The sequence below is a fragment of the Panicum hallii genome, chromosome 2 (genome assembly GCF_002211085.1).
Source record: "Panicum hallii strain FIL2 chromosome 2, PHallii_v3.1, whole genome shotgun sequence".
Classification (NCBI taxonomy): Eukaryota; Viridiplantae; Streptophyta; class Magnoliopsida; order Poales; family Poaceae; genus Panicum; species Panicum hallii.
In genome coordinates this window covers 4,434,485-4,446,562 of record NC_038043.1, presented here as the reverse complement: position 1 = coordinate 4,446,562, position 12,078 = coordinate 4,434,485, and the positions used below count along the sequence as shown (strand labels likewise).

At 46.0% G+C, this 12,078-nt stretch overlaps 3 protein-coding genes across 4 annotated transcripts; 2 read left to right on the top strand and 1 right to left on the bottom strand.

Annotated features, from left to right (window-relative positions):
• Positions 1-295: 295 nt before the first annotated feature.
• Positions 296-6,337, bottom strand: LOC112881695 (methylmalonate-semialdehyde dehydrogenase [acylating], mitochondrial). Its single transcript, XM_025946511.1, has 19 exons — positions 6,310-6,337; positions 6,146-6,240; positions 5,950-6,024; positions 5,692-5,853; positions 5,524-5,602; positions 4,956-5,110; positions 4,636-4,699; positions 3,958-4,037; positions 3,630-3,695; positions 3,120-3,170; positions 2,862-3,013; positions 2,677-2,767; positions 2,249-2,329; positions 2,082-2,159; positions 1,485-1,520; positions 1,357-1,400; positions 1,194-1,272; positions 838-928; positions 296-723 (listed from the first exon to the last, which is right to left on the bottom strand). The coding sequence occupies exons 1-19, from the start codon at positions 6,335-6,337 to the stop codon at positions 617-619; spliced, it is 1,614 nt and encodes a 537-aa protein (XP_025802296.1). The 3' UTR covers positions 296-616.
• A 2,020-nt stretch (positions 6,338-8,357) lies between these two features.
• Positions 8,358-9,750, top strand: LOC112880222 (protein ALP1-like). The gene is made up of 2 exons (XM_025944729.1): positions 8,358-8,605; positions 8,688-9,750. The coding sequence occupies exons 1-2, from the start codon at positions 8,358-8,360 to the stop codon at positions 9,748-9,750; spliced, it is 1,311 nt and encodes a 436-aa protein (XP_025800514.1).
• Positions 9,751-9,967: 217 nt separating this feature from the next.
• LOC112882195 (uncharacterized protein At3g52155, chloroplastic-like) lies at positions 9,968-11,694 on the top strand. Of its 2 annotated transcripts, XM_025947191.1 has the most exons (5): positions 9,968-9,986; positions 10,155-10,254; positions 11,053-11,232; positions 11,372-11,489; positions 11,596-11,694. In XM_025947191.1, the coding sequence occupies exons 2-5, from the start codon at positions 10,223-10,225 to the stop codon at positions 11,650-11,652; spliced, it is 387 nt and encodes a 128-aa protein (XP_025802976.1). In that variant the 5' UTR covers positions 9,968-9,986; positions 10,155-10,222; the 3' UTR covers positions 11,653-11,694. The 2 variants fall into 2 exon arrangements, with proteins under 2 accessions (XP_025802976.1, XP_025802975.1); XM_025947190.1 differs by lacking the exon at positions 9,968-9,986 and having other exon boundaries at positions 10,011-10,254.
• The last annotated feature ends 384 nt before the right edge of the window (positions 11,695-12,078 follow it).

The window sequence follows — 12,078 nt, the reverse complement described above, 5'->3', positions numbered from 1 at the left end:
GGATAGGTGGGCATGTAGCGTTACGTTGCAAGCGAAATGGCGGTGGGGTAGAGACACGAGCTGGAGCTCACTGTATCGGCCGCCTATCCTGTGCCACCTGCCTGGGAATCCCTTGTTCAAGTCACTGTGACTTGGTTATTGATACACAGGCCAACGGTCATCTGGACCACGCGTCAGTGACCAAGTCAGGCGCACGTATCAGTGAAAGTCTTCTGACTTTAACCAGTAAACCATTGGCCGACCACATATTAGGATAACTTTGCCTGACTGGCTCGGCCCGCACAAGCGCACACCATAGAGAGAACCGGCACGGCGACATTTTTATTCCTGCTCTTATTTTGAGAGTATACACATGACAACCCATCTGCAGGGCATTTACAGTATTCTCTACACAGCGGAACGGGCAGCGCTCAATCTCTAAACCTGGACAATTTGGTGTTCTAAATGAGGCACGACGCATGGTGTCGGACTTTGAGGGGGCGAGCGCACGAGTATCATATGACCATGCACAGGGTGCTGCCGTGCCTACCAATCATCCTTCTCGCTTCTCGAATCACATGGGTCTATGTCCAGAGGTGAAATGCTGGAGGGTGTGGGGGCGAGGGTTCCTGCCGTCTCACTTCTGCGAGGTGGGCATGGAGAGGGAGACGCGCTGCGCCGGCGACTCCTTCCACTGCTGCGTGATCGTCTTGATCTGGGTGAAGAATTGCACGCCGGCCTTGCCTGCCATCCCAATGCCATGACGCATGTTAGTAGTTCAATTGTTTCAGGTAGGGAAGGTTCATTCTGATGGCTATCGGGAAAGAATCAGGTGGCTTGGGGTCGAGAATGGCATACCGTAGAAATTCAAATCTCCTGCGAAGGAAGCCTTGCTGCCTGTGAAGGAGAAGAATGGCAGCGGTACTGGAATTGGGACATTGATTCCCACCTGAATTGAGATCATAAACATTATGAATAATACATGCATGAGTTGATTTGCATAGTACAAACTGAAGCTTCTGGTTGATCACTCTTATCACAATTCAGGAACCCTTTCTCATGTCATTATGCGTAAATTCAAATTAGCAACAACCTGCGGTTGTTCAAGTTCCCAATGGGAAAACTAGAACTAGCCTTTTCTGGTTTGTTCCTTTTTATGTATCGTGTGCAAACTGCTAATAAGTTCCATGAAAATGAGAGATACTATGCAGTACCTGGCCAGCTTCAATGTCCGTCTGAAATTTCCTTGCTGAGATACCAGATGTTGTAAATATAGAAGCCCCATTGCCATACCTGACAGACAGGGAGGAAAATTATACACTGATTGCAACCAATGATCAGATTAGATTCACGAGCACATAGGAGAAAAAATATTACTTGTTTCTATTTACAATTTGGATGGCATCATCTAGGCTCTCTGCCTGCAATTGATAAAAAAAAGCTCATTTATTAGCACCATAGCATAACCTTAGACGATACTGAAAGTATAAAAAAAGTTATTGTACCTTCATCAAGAGAAGAACTGGACCAAAAATTTCCTCCTGTTTCAAAAAAGTTAGCAAGGTTCAGTCAGAAATAATAATGCACATGCCATCTTTTTTTAATATTTCGGAAGGATTTGCCATGAAGTGCAAAATTTGACCTAACCACACAATATTTTCTAATGTTATTTTTAAAAAATACTCAAGTTTAAACAACGTATCTACAGCTTTGAAACATGAATAAATGGATGATTTACGATTCTGCAATGGCGACAAACATTAGTCCCCATACAAAATCCTGTATTAAGTTGAGCGCATCAGCATTATATTTTCCATCAATGATTTAAAATGTGCATTTTGGATAAGAGATGTTTGATACTTCATAGTTCATAACTAACAGTAACAGCTGTGTCATATAAGTTCAAAAGTGTGCACCTCAATTTGAAACCAATCTACTACGGTGCACTCCACATTTTACATTTTAGAAAATTCAGACAGAATGAACCTATAAATAGCTATGCTTCTGCATGATACCAATAATGGCACAATGCTTTCAGATCACTTTGAAGATCAGAAAATTGAGATGCACTGTTAAATTTGATAAGATTTCCTGAAAACTACCTTGTAACACTCCATGTCACTTTTAACATCAGCCAGAAGGGTTGGACCAACAAAATTGCCATCCTCAAACTGCGGAACCTGCACATTTCACAGATTTCAGGATCTGTGGCAACAATATATAGTAGAACTACAGGTAGGCGAATAAATAAGTGAAGTATTGAAATTACCACAATATATCTCCCGTCAAGCAAAAGACGTGCACCACTGTCAACACCATTTTGGACTAACTTGCAGATACGGTCCTTCGCCTTATTACAGTAAAATGTTAGGAAAGAACCATGAGTGATGAAGAGATAAAGCCAAACTAGCAACTCTTATGAGTATTAAAGTAAGACTGTAAGACAAAAGATCATCCAATGTAAAAATCTATGAGCGCCATTAGAAAACAAGTATCTGCAATCATGATATGACTATATGAATGCCATGCTGTTACTTTTAAAGCCAAACCCCCAAAGCAAGTTGATATGAGAAAAGGGTATTACTATGCTTCAGTAGCTCATCATTACTTACAAGACTGAAGCAATTCACATATGGTAGAATGCCCAAAAATCATTCTATTGTCCTAAATCCTGGGCTAAGTAGTCTAAAACCACACCTGTCTGCTGATCACTGGACCAAGGTCTGCATCATTAACCATTCCTGAATTAACAACTAGACCACTTGCACGTTTCACAAGTTCATCCTCCCTATAAAAATATTATAGTTAGCATGCCACCTAAAAAGTTGACAAAAATGCATATGTTGAAGAAAAAATTGTATTCAAAATAGGGCAAGCTGTACCATGATTCTGAACCTCCAACAAAAACAGCAGTGCTCAATGCCATGCACCTCTGCCCTGCCGCACCAAACCCAGCAGCTATAAGGGCATTCAGTGTGGCATCTCTGTCAGCATCAGGAAGTATAATTGCATGATTCTTTGCTCCCATGTTGCACTACGAATAAAAAGAAACTTGTGTTGGAAATTATGCTACTTATACAACACAGAAGGCACAAATAAAAATTAGTTCGGCTGAGAGTCCCAAAGAGATGAAAATTCACCTGAACACGCTTGCCTGTTGCAGATGCTCTAGAATATATATGCATACCAGCCTGAGACAGAGGATAAATGTCATTTTCCAATGTAATATGTGCTTGTAAATCTAATGTAAAAAAGTTACAGCTAGAAGTTTATAAATGCATCTTTATAATTAACACACCATAACACCACATTCGCATGTTGTCAACATGAATACAACAACAGCAAGAACTGTGTGAATGCATATTCTTAGTGCATTTTTTGTAAATTTAGAATTGATAAGATGCACCACGATCAAAACTGATTAGATTTGTAAACATTATGATAACATATTATTCAAACGATCTGGCATGTGTATGTGTCTGTGGGCTATCCTAAATTTGTTTGAACAAGGATTAGTAAGTTAATGACTTTAATAGGTGAACAAAAAATGTTGCAGACAGGACCCATTTGTAAGTATTGTGCGGATATACAGCATATTGGAAAAATTGTGCAACGGATAGATAAACAGAAAGGATACTGGATTCACTTACTGTATTGGAACCAACAAAGGATACAGCCTTAATATCCTCATCATCACAAATATTGTTGACAACATCCTGCATCAGCAAAATGCAATTGGAACCCAATTTAACAGATATTTAAGTCAGCAGAACAGATTCATGAATTTTCTTTTCGGCAAAGAGAAAAACACAGAAGAGATCGAACAATTCTACAGAGTAAATAAGGCAGCATTGCCCCCAACAAACACCAGTTGTCAAGTGTACTTGAGCAACACCAGAAGTACATGACAACTGGGAAACAAGTAATCATAACATAGTACCAGCTCAAAATTTGAAAAGGCAGCTAGGAATACCATACGTGGGTACCATGGACAATGTTCAAAACACCCTTAGGTAAACCAGCCTCCATTGCTAGCTCCGCAAGCATCATAGCAGCCCCTGAAGTAGTAACAAGAAACAGTGAGGTATAACATCAGATTTCCAAATTGGCCAAACATAAAGCAGTTTGAATGACTTTGTATGGTATTTCTTAGGAGTATATCAATTCCATTTCATTAAGAACATAGATGTCATAACTCAAAGTAACTAATGGAAACACCGAAACATTGAATCTGGGACTCTGGGTGCAACAGACACACACCACATGTTAAAATTGGTACTAGTATCCATATCCCTTACAATACGAAATGAATATATTTCTGTTAAAATATGTGCACTATGAGCACATTTGTCCTAGTAGCTTTAAAAAGAAAATGCAGCTTAGTTACAAATCTGTAATGGTAGGTGATAGCTAAGAAAGTAGGCAATACAACCATGTAAAACGAATTAGTTCATAGCTATCATTGTGATAACAAAGTTAGTCAATGAATTGGCCAGTTGGTTACGCAATGAGGGGTGCAGGCATGCTGCCAGCTCACTAGAGTTTGAGTGGTGGAGCTATTTGCTATCTGCCTTAAATAGAGGCTGGGACTAGTTGAACAGAAATTCATGTTTTATTAAATAAAGTTAGATAAAGTTTGATGATAAAGTAAACCACCTGGGTCCTTTTCTGATGGCTTCAGGACAAAAGTATTGCCACATGTTACTGCTATGGGAAACATCTGCAGCCATTGGAGCGAAGAAATTTTTAAGATGACCAAACCTATTCTCTTGAGTTGAACAATTCCAATAGAGAATAGCAACATAAATAGTGACAATTATCTGAAATAGTATAACCATGAGAAAGCACAGGTCACATCCTGTAGATTGAAGTCAGAATGCTAGGTGTACAGCAATCACATGATACAATTAATCATTGGTATCAGTTTTCTATTATGATTAAAAAAACCAAAGAGGAAAAGGTGAAGTTAGACATACCCATAGGGGAATCATAGCAGGAAAATTAAACGGGCATATCCCAGCACACACGCCAAGTGGCTCCCTAATGCTGAAGGTATCAATCCCATTAGAAACATTTGATACATATTCACCCATTTGGAGAGTCCCCATTCCACAAGCATGCTCCACCACCTCTACAAGATTAGGAGTTTAAAATCAAAATCGTAAAATCAGTGTGATAAATGGCCAACATAAGAAAGATTCATCTGACAGAAAAAAGGTCACTGATTCAAACATATAAGCAGACTAAAACAGACAAATCAGCAGTAACAGTGACTTTTTATGCCACCTGGGGTATTTCAGCAATATGAGACAACATTTGGTATTGCATAAATAATGAAAAACCTTTGTAATTAAGTTTTCAGGACACTTGTTTCTAATTGCAGGTCGAAATTTATTCTAAGATGTATTATGCATTTCTTATTATAACTAAGGTCTGTGAATTTAGGAGGCTATTGAAAACTTCTATGTCAAGATTTTCAGTTTATGGTAACATAGAAATTTGAGATAGTCAACGTATCAACATTCCAATGATCTGAAAACCAACCTAGACCCCGAAACACATCGCCCCAAGCATCTTTCAGCGTCTTCCCCTGCTCTGTCGTAATGTTCTCTGCAAGCTTGTCCTGTGATCAGGAGGCAAAGACAGTCACCAAAACAACGACCGGGCAGCATCAAATGACACAACAAGGACGTCAATTAAGCAAAGAGTCACCATGTTTGCCCGGATGAGCTCCTGGAACTTGAACATGACGCGCTGGCGCGTAGTGACGGGCGTGCCCCGCCACCCGGGGAAGGCTGTCCTGGCGGCGTCCACGGCAGCCCTGAACTCGTCCGCGGTCGTGAGCGGGATCCGCGACACCACCTCCTGCGTCGCCTGCGACACCCCCCGACACCAAAATGCGCGCGTCACACATCCAACAGCCCCCGAAATCGATCAACCCGGAAATCAAAACCGATTCGGCGTGCTTACGGGGTTTGTGACGTCGACGTGCTCGTCGGCGCGCGACTCAACGAACTCGCCGCCGATGAGGAGGCGCACCCTTGGCTGCGAGGGGTCGAGGAGCAGGGCACCGGGGTCAGTCGTAACGGATTGAGGCGACGGCGGTGCCCGCCGCAATCGCAGAGGGATAGGAAGGGACGAGGGGTAAGGGGCAGCGGGCGCGTACCGGGGACGAGGCGGGGCCGTTGGAGAGCCACGGGGCGGCGGCAGTGGAGAGCGGGACGGCCGCGGCCATCGCCGGGGACCGGCGGAGCCCGAGGGCTGCGCGCGGAAGAGGAGGGGTCAGTCTCAGTCAGTAGTCCGTCAGTCCGTCAGTCCACGCGCGCGTACCTGAGCGGGAGAGCGCCGCGCGGAGCATGGGTCCCGATCGGCGCCGGCGGCGGCCGCGCCTCCTCTTCCGGATTGGGGCAGGGGTGGCGTCGGAGGCCGGTCGAGCGGCTGGGTGGTGAGTCGGAGTGGTTTGTTGGACTGGTTGGTGGGCTGATGGGTGTCGCGCCTGCTGTGATTTTGTATAGCGGCGGCGCCGGCGGCTGCGGGACCCGCCGAGCAGCGAGAGAGGGGGGAGGTGGATTAGGCTATCTCCAGCGATATCCCCTAAATCTCATCCTCTATATCCATCCTCCATATCAACTTCGTTCTCTATACCAAATTTAACTCCAACAACATCCTCTATTCCCATCCTCTATACCCCACAATCTCAATTTTTTTCTTTATTTTCCTCCAACTGCCCTTTCCCACCCGCCCGTCCTCCCGCGCCCCTCTGCCGCCTCCGCCCCGTCCGCCCCTTCCGCCCCTGCCCCGCCGCCCCTTCCCCTCCGTCCCGCCGGCCTACGCCCCGGCCCCGCCGCCCCTTCCCCTTCCCCTCCGCCCCGCCGGCCTTCCCCTTCCCCTCCGCCCCGCCGGCCTACGCCCCGGCCCCGCCCCGCCCTCCGCTCCGCCCCGCCGCGCCCTCCCCTCCGCTCCGCCCCGCCCCGCCCTGCCCCGCCCTCCGCTCCGCCCCGCCCTCCCCTCCGCCCCGCCGGCCTTCCCCTTCCCCTCCGCCCCGCCGGCCTACGCCCCGGCCCCGCCCCGCCCGCCGCTCCGCCCCGCCGCGCCCTCCCCTCCGCCCCGCCCCGCCCCGCCCTCTGCCGCCTGCGCCCCTCCGCCCTCTGCCGCCTGCGCCCTGCGCCCCTCCGCCCGAGCCCCTCCGCCCTCTGCCGCGTGCGCCCTGCGCCCCTCCGGCCGCGGCCCCTCCGCCCGCCGCCCCTCCCCCGGCGCCCCTCCGCCCGCCGGCCCTCCCGCGCCCCGCCGCCCGTCCCGCGCGCGGCCGCCCGTCCCGCGCCCCGCCGCCGCCCGTCCCGCCCGCCGCCCCTCCCCCGGCGCCCCTCCGCCCGCCGGCCCTACCGCCCCCGCCGACCGTCCCGCGCGCGGCCGCCCCTCCCGCGCCTCGCCGCCGTCCCGCGCGCCGCCGCCCTCCCGCGCCCCGCCCGTCCCGCGCGCCGCCGTCCCGCGCCCCGCCCGTGACTTGCGCCTCTCTTTCCATCCTCCTCGCCATCTGGCTTATCTCCAGTTCTCCACTACCCACACTCTGACCTCGTCATCTTTCAATTTTTTTCTGATTGTTCCTCCGTTCCATCACGAGGTATTTTCTTCCGCCCTATTGTTATTGAAATTGGAGTGTCCAAAGTTACAATTTTGGCCGGTGCTCTAGTTGGTTTTACCAGAAATTTGCACGGAGATGTAAAATTAAAAACCAAGATTGGTGGTACTGGATGCGATCTTGTAAAATTTGAAATGGATTAGCATGATTCTTCTTTGCTTAATAGTTTGGGTATATCTCACCTTAGATTCTCTGTGTGTTGTTTCTAGACACTTTCATATATGTTTGTGGCAACTATTAAATGTTTTTAGAACAATTTCTGGGAACTGTTGGGTGGGAAGCATTTTTTCTCTGAATAATTTTTGGCAAGATCCCAAAACTATCTTTTAGGACTATATTCATATTGTTTAGGTATTCTTGAAGATGCTCTAAGCGTACGGCTAGCTGCTTGGGAGATACGAAAAGTAGTAGGTAGGTTCTAAGATGTACTATTACCTTTGTTTGCGATAGAACCCAAGCCGTGCGTTGTTACTATTAATCACAGACTTAATAAGTTAATGTATTCCCTGATCAACTGCGATAGTTCAGACATCGTATTATTTTTTAATTAAGGTTATAAACCGGCATCTATATCCAACTGGTGGATACATACATCCTAAAGTTACAAAAGTTCTTAGACAGCGTTTTCTTGATGTGAATTCTGTTTTTGGACAGCTAAACACAAATAGATCAGTTCTTATTACTTAAATATTGCAGCATTGCATTATTTTCAAGTCAGCTCTGCCGCCCCTCCCGCACTATGGACTTCGACGAGTGGTTACAGCACACGGAGATGGAGCGAGAAGCACATCAGCGAGAAATGGAGATGGAGCTAGACGATCTGGAGGACTTCACCCTCATGACGATGTGCATGTCGGGTCCCCATTTGCCTCGCGAAAGGGTGCCTCGCCAAATCGTACCTCGTGATCACCATGATGGTTTCCGTCGGATATGGGCAGACTACTTCGCTCCCCAGCCGGTGTATGGTGACCGGCTGTTTCGAGAACGGTCCGTCGCATGCATGTGTTACATAATGTTGTCTGCGTTTTCATGGCGAGTGGACTAATACTTGTTGTCTTTGACTCCGCAGCTTCCGTATGCGACGGCATGTGTTCCTTCGGATTGTCGACGCGGTGCAGAGGGTGGATCCTTATTTCATCCAGCGTCCGGACTGCACAGGCCTTATGGGAATATCTGCCTTGCAGAAGTGCATCGCCCCCATTCGCATCCTGGCTTACGGATTACCAGCCAATGCGGTCGATGAGTATGTGCGTATCGGTCCCTCGACAGCTCAAGAGGCCTTGAAGCATTTCTGTCGAGCAGTCATCGATGCATTTGGTGGATACTATCTGCGAGCGCCAACTGAAGAGGATGTCCGCCGCCTCGTCGAGGAAGGTGAACAACGGGGATTCCCGGGAATGCTTGGCAGCATAGACTGCATGCATTGGACGTGGCGTAATTGCCCATCATCGTGGAAGGGCATGTTCACCGGCCGTGGGAAATCACCTTCTATGATTCTAGAGGCTGTGGCGTCCAGGAACCTATGGATTTGGCACGCTTACTTTGGAATGCCAGGTAGCTGCAACGACATCAACGTTCTTCACAGATCGAGTCTCTTTGACCGCTTCATGCAGGGGACCTCGACGCCGGTGAACTTCACAGTCAATGGGCATTCATACAATATGGGATATTACCTGGCAGATGGAATCTACCCAGACTGGCCCGCATTTGTGAAGACCGTCCGTCATCCGATGGAGATGAAGACTCGCCTCTTCGCCGCAAAACAGGAGGGTGCTCGCAAGGATGTTGAGAGAGCATTTGGTGTGCTTCAGGCCCGGTGGGCAGTGATTCGTGGGCCGGCCTATCCATGGGACAGGGACGACGTGCGGGATATGATGACCGCATGCATAATTATGCATAACATGATCATCGAGGACGAGGGTGACAGCGCAACGAACACCAGCTTTGAAAATCCCGGGCAGCATGTCGACCTATCAACGGGGAACTTGGTGGACCGACATGCATTTGTTCAAGCACATCACCGGCTACGAGATCGTGATGTCCATTTTCGCCTGCAGTCAGACCTAATTGTGCATAATTGGAACCTACATGGGTCGATGGTTACCAGTGCGACCGATGTGCCACATGTGTGACCGGCAATTTCATGAGCTAAGCAGGTATGTACAACTGGACTTTAATTTTACAATTATGACTGTTTCATGGAATATATCAAGCTTGATTTCATACGGGATGTAATTTCATGCAATTTCATGAGGTACGTGCTGCGCCAGATTGGCTGGGCGCTCGAGGGTTCCAAGAGTTTGTCTGTCAATTCACCTTCAATTGGATAGGAAGGAGCATTGCTGAAATCATATAGCTCATTGTTCGGATACGTTTACCATTTAACCGAGATACACTATTGTTGATATTAGGTTGAATTGGTAATTCTGCGAACAAGGGAATCCATTGCTAAAAACCGATATGTGTTTCCTTTGTGATTGCTGGCCTCTTGCATTTCTTTCTGGAGAACAGGGTTTAATATGTGTCCTAATGTCAGATCATGACAGACCTCTAAGCAAGGCTGGGAGAGCTGACGCAATCAGCGTTTCTAATAAACTCCAACAGATGGGGTGGATACCCGAGCTTATCCTGTGCAGGTGTGTTCCTATGTGTGTAACAGTGTATGCATGGATTATCATGGCTTTACAATACGAATATGGTGCCCATAAAGTATGGAAGCTTAAAGATGCAATTTGGTTGCATGTGAAACATTGTCTCTGTTATCTAACTGAATGCTTTTGCATTTCTTTTTTCTTTTTCATTTTATTTTTGCAAGCGGGTTTCGGTTTTCTATTTTTCTTTCCTTAATATGCAATTTTGGTGTAGTGTGTCTTACTTGGATCACGATTGTTATATTGTAGCTTCTGCTTTAGTGGTTTCATTATTCTCTCTCCTTTCTTCCCCAAGGGATGGGGTAGATCCTGCACTTTCTTACATATAGATTTGGTGTTCATATGTTTGAATATGTAAGCGTCATCAAATGAATTGTTGCACTTCAGTTTCCTTTTGGCACCAACATGTTTAAGCAGAATGAACTGCAAGACTGTTCTATTACACATATCATCTTGTTTTTCTGCTCATGTGTTATTTCTTTCATGGAGCCAGGCTCATATACTGTTGCTCATGAGATTTATTATACTATTTCCTTTTTTGTGTTAATCTGTTTTAACAGAATGAATATGTAGAGACTTTTCAATTCCTCCATTTCACTGTTGTCTTGTTTTTTTTTGATGAATTCTTTCTCAGAGCCAAACATTATTTGCACATTCTAACCTGTTTGTTTAGTGTCTTTGGAAAATAAAGATGATCAAATAGTCATATAATTTGATTAACTAATATGCATAGTAATAGAATATGTTATTCATGTTATTGTTGATAAATCTCTTTCTACACAGTGATGCAATGCGCACAAAGGAAACTCTTAAGATCCTGCAAGAACATGTTCAGGGATTGTCTCAAGCAGTGGTACACTTCATCCCAAGTTTCTACTCAATTTCAGCGATGGATGGCCAAACTGCAGAGCATTTACAAAAGGCAATCTGTGAATATTCGAGCGACGAGATATTAACCGTCATGTGAGTCGCCTGCAAGTTTTTGTTCATTATCATTTGTTCTTGATTTATGCTTCAAGTTTCTATCATATTCACTTTAAGGCCTGTGCTTGATACCTCATTGCTAGACATATCATGACACTTCTTTAGGATAATTACTCAGGTGCATGGGTCATAATAAAGGATGGGAGGAAGCAGCCTCTATGTTTTCTGGTGATTCAGTTGTTCTTGAGACATGTAATGCGGCGCTGCTAGAAGCTGCAGGGAAATCATGGGTTGAGGTTAGTTTAGATTTGTTGCAAAGTAGTCTTCTTTTCGCCCTTTCTCCTCCATAGTTTTTGTTTAATTCAGCTGATTTACTAAATTCCTACACGACATGGTATGCAGGCTTTTTCTCTGGCTGGTCTTGGGGGATGGAAGCTTCATGGAATTGTAAAGCCATGAATTGTTGTAACTAAAAGTGAGATGTAATTTTTGTAGCTTAATTCTGATTTTGCCCCGTGGCCTGTATGTAGCTCTTTTCTTACATTTCACTGAAGGTATTAACGTGGATAGATAGATGAGATTAATGCATTTTTCCACGGTCCATGGGCTCTGTCAGTGTCACTTCTTCAAAAGATGATCAAGAAAACATATGTGGATATGGTGCTGTTGCATATGTATGAACCTGTCGCTCCCAACAAGTGTGACTCCTTAAGCCTAAACATTGGGAACCACCTGCCGGTAAGATGGGTTATGATGAATGTAGATGCAGCATTGTTTAAGAAAACTAATCGAATGGGATTGGGTATTGTGATCACAAACCATAGAGGGGAGTTTCTAGCTGCTTGCAGGCAGGGCATTGATAAGATCACAAATCCTGAATTAGCG

Bases quoted from the DNA above. Each gene is read 5' to 3' on its own strand.
- LOC112881695 (XM_025946511.1), bottom strand. From the start codon at position 6,337: ATGCTCCGCGCGGCGCTCTCCCGCTCAG. The intron at 5,854-5,949 runs GTAAGCACGCCG...GGGGTGTCGCAG, and splicing joins ACGTCGACGTCACAAACCCC to GCGACGCAGGAGGTGGTGTC. The intron at 2,330-2,676 runs GTGTGGTTTTAG...TACTGTAATAAG, and splicing joins GTCCAGTGATCAGCAGACAG to GCGAAGGACCGTATCTGCAA.
- LOC112880222 (XM_025944729.1), top strand. From the start codon at position 8,358: ATGGACTTCGACGAGTGGTTACAGCACACGGAGATGGAGCGAGAAGCA. The intron at 8,606-8,687 runs GTCCGTCGCATG...TTGACTCCGCAG, and splicing joins GACCGGCTGTTTCGAGAACG to CTTCCGTATGCGACGGCATG.
- LOC112882195 (XM_025947190.1), top strand. From the start codon at position 10,079: ATGTGTTTCCTTTGTGATTGCTGGCCTCTTGCATTTCTTTCTGGAGAA. The intron at 10,255-11,052 runs GTGTGTTCCTAT...CTTTCTACACAG, and splicing joins CCCGAGCTTATCCTGTGCAG to TGATGCAATGCGCACAAAGG. The intron at 11,490-11,595 runs GTTAGTTTAGAT...CATGGTATGCAG, and splicing joins CAGGGAAATCATGGGTTGAG to GCTTTTTCTCTGGCTGGTCT.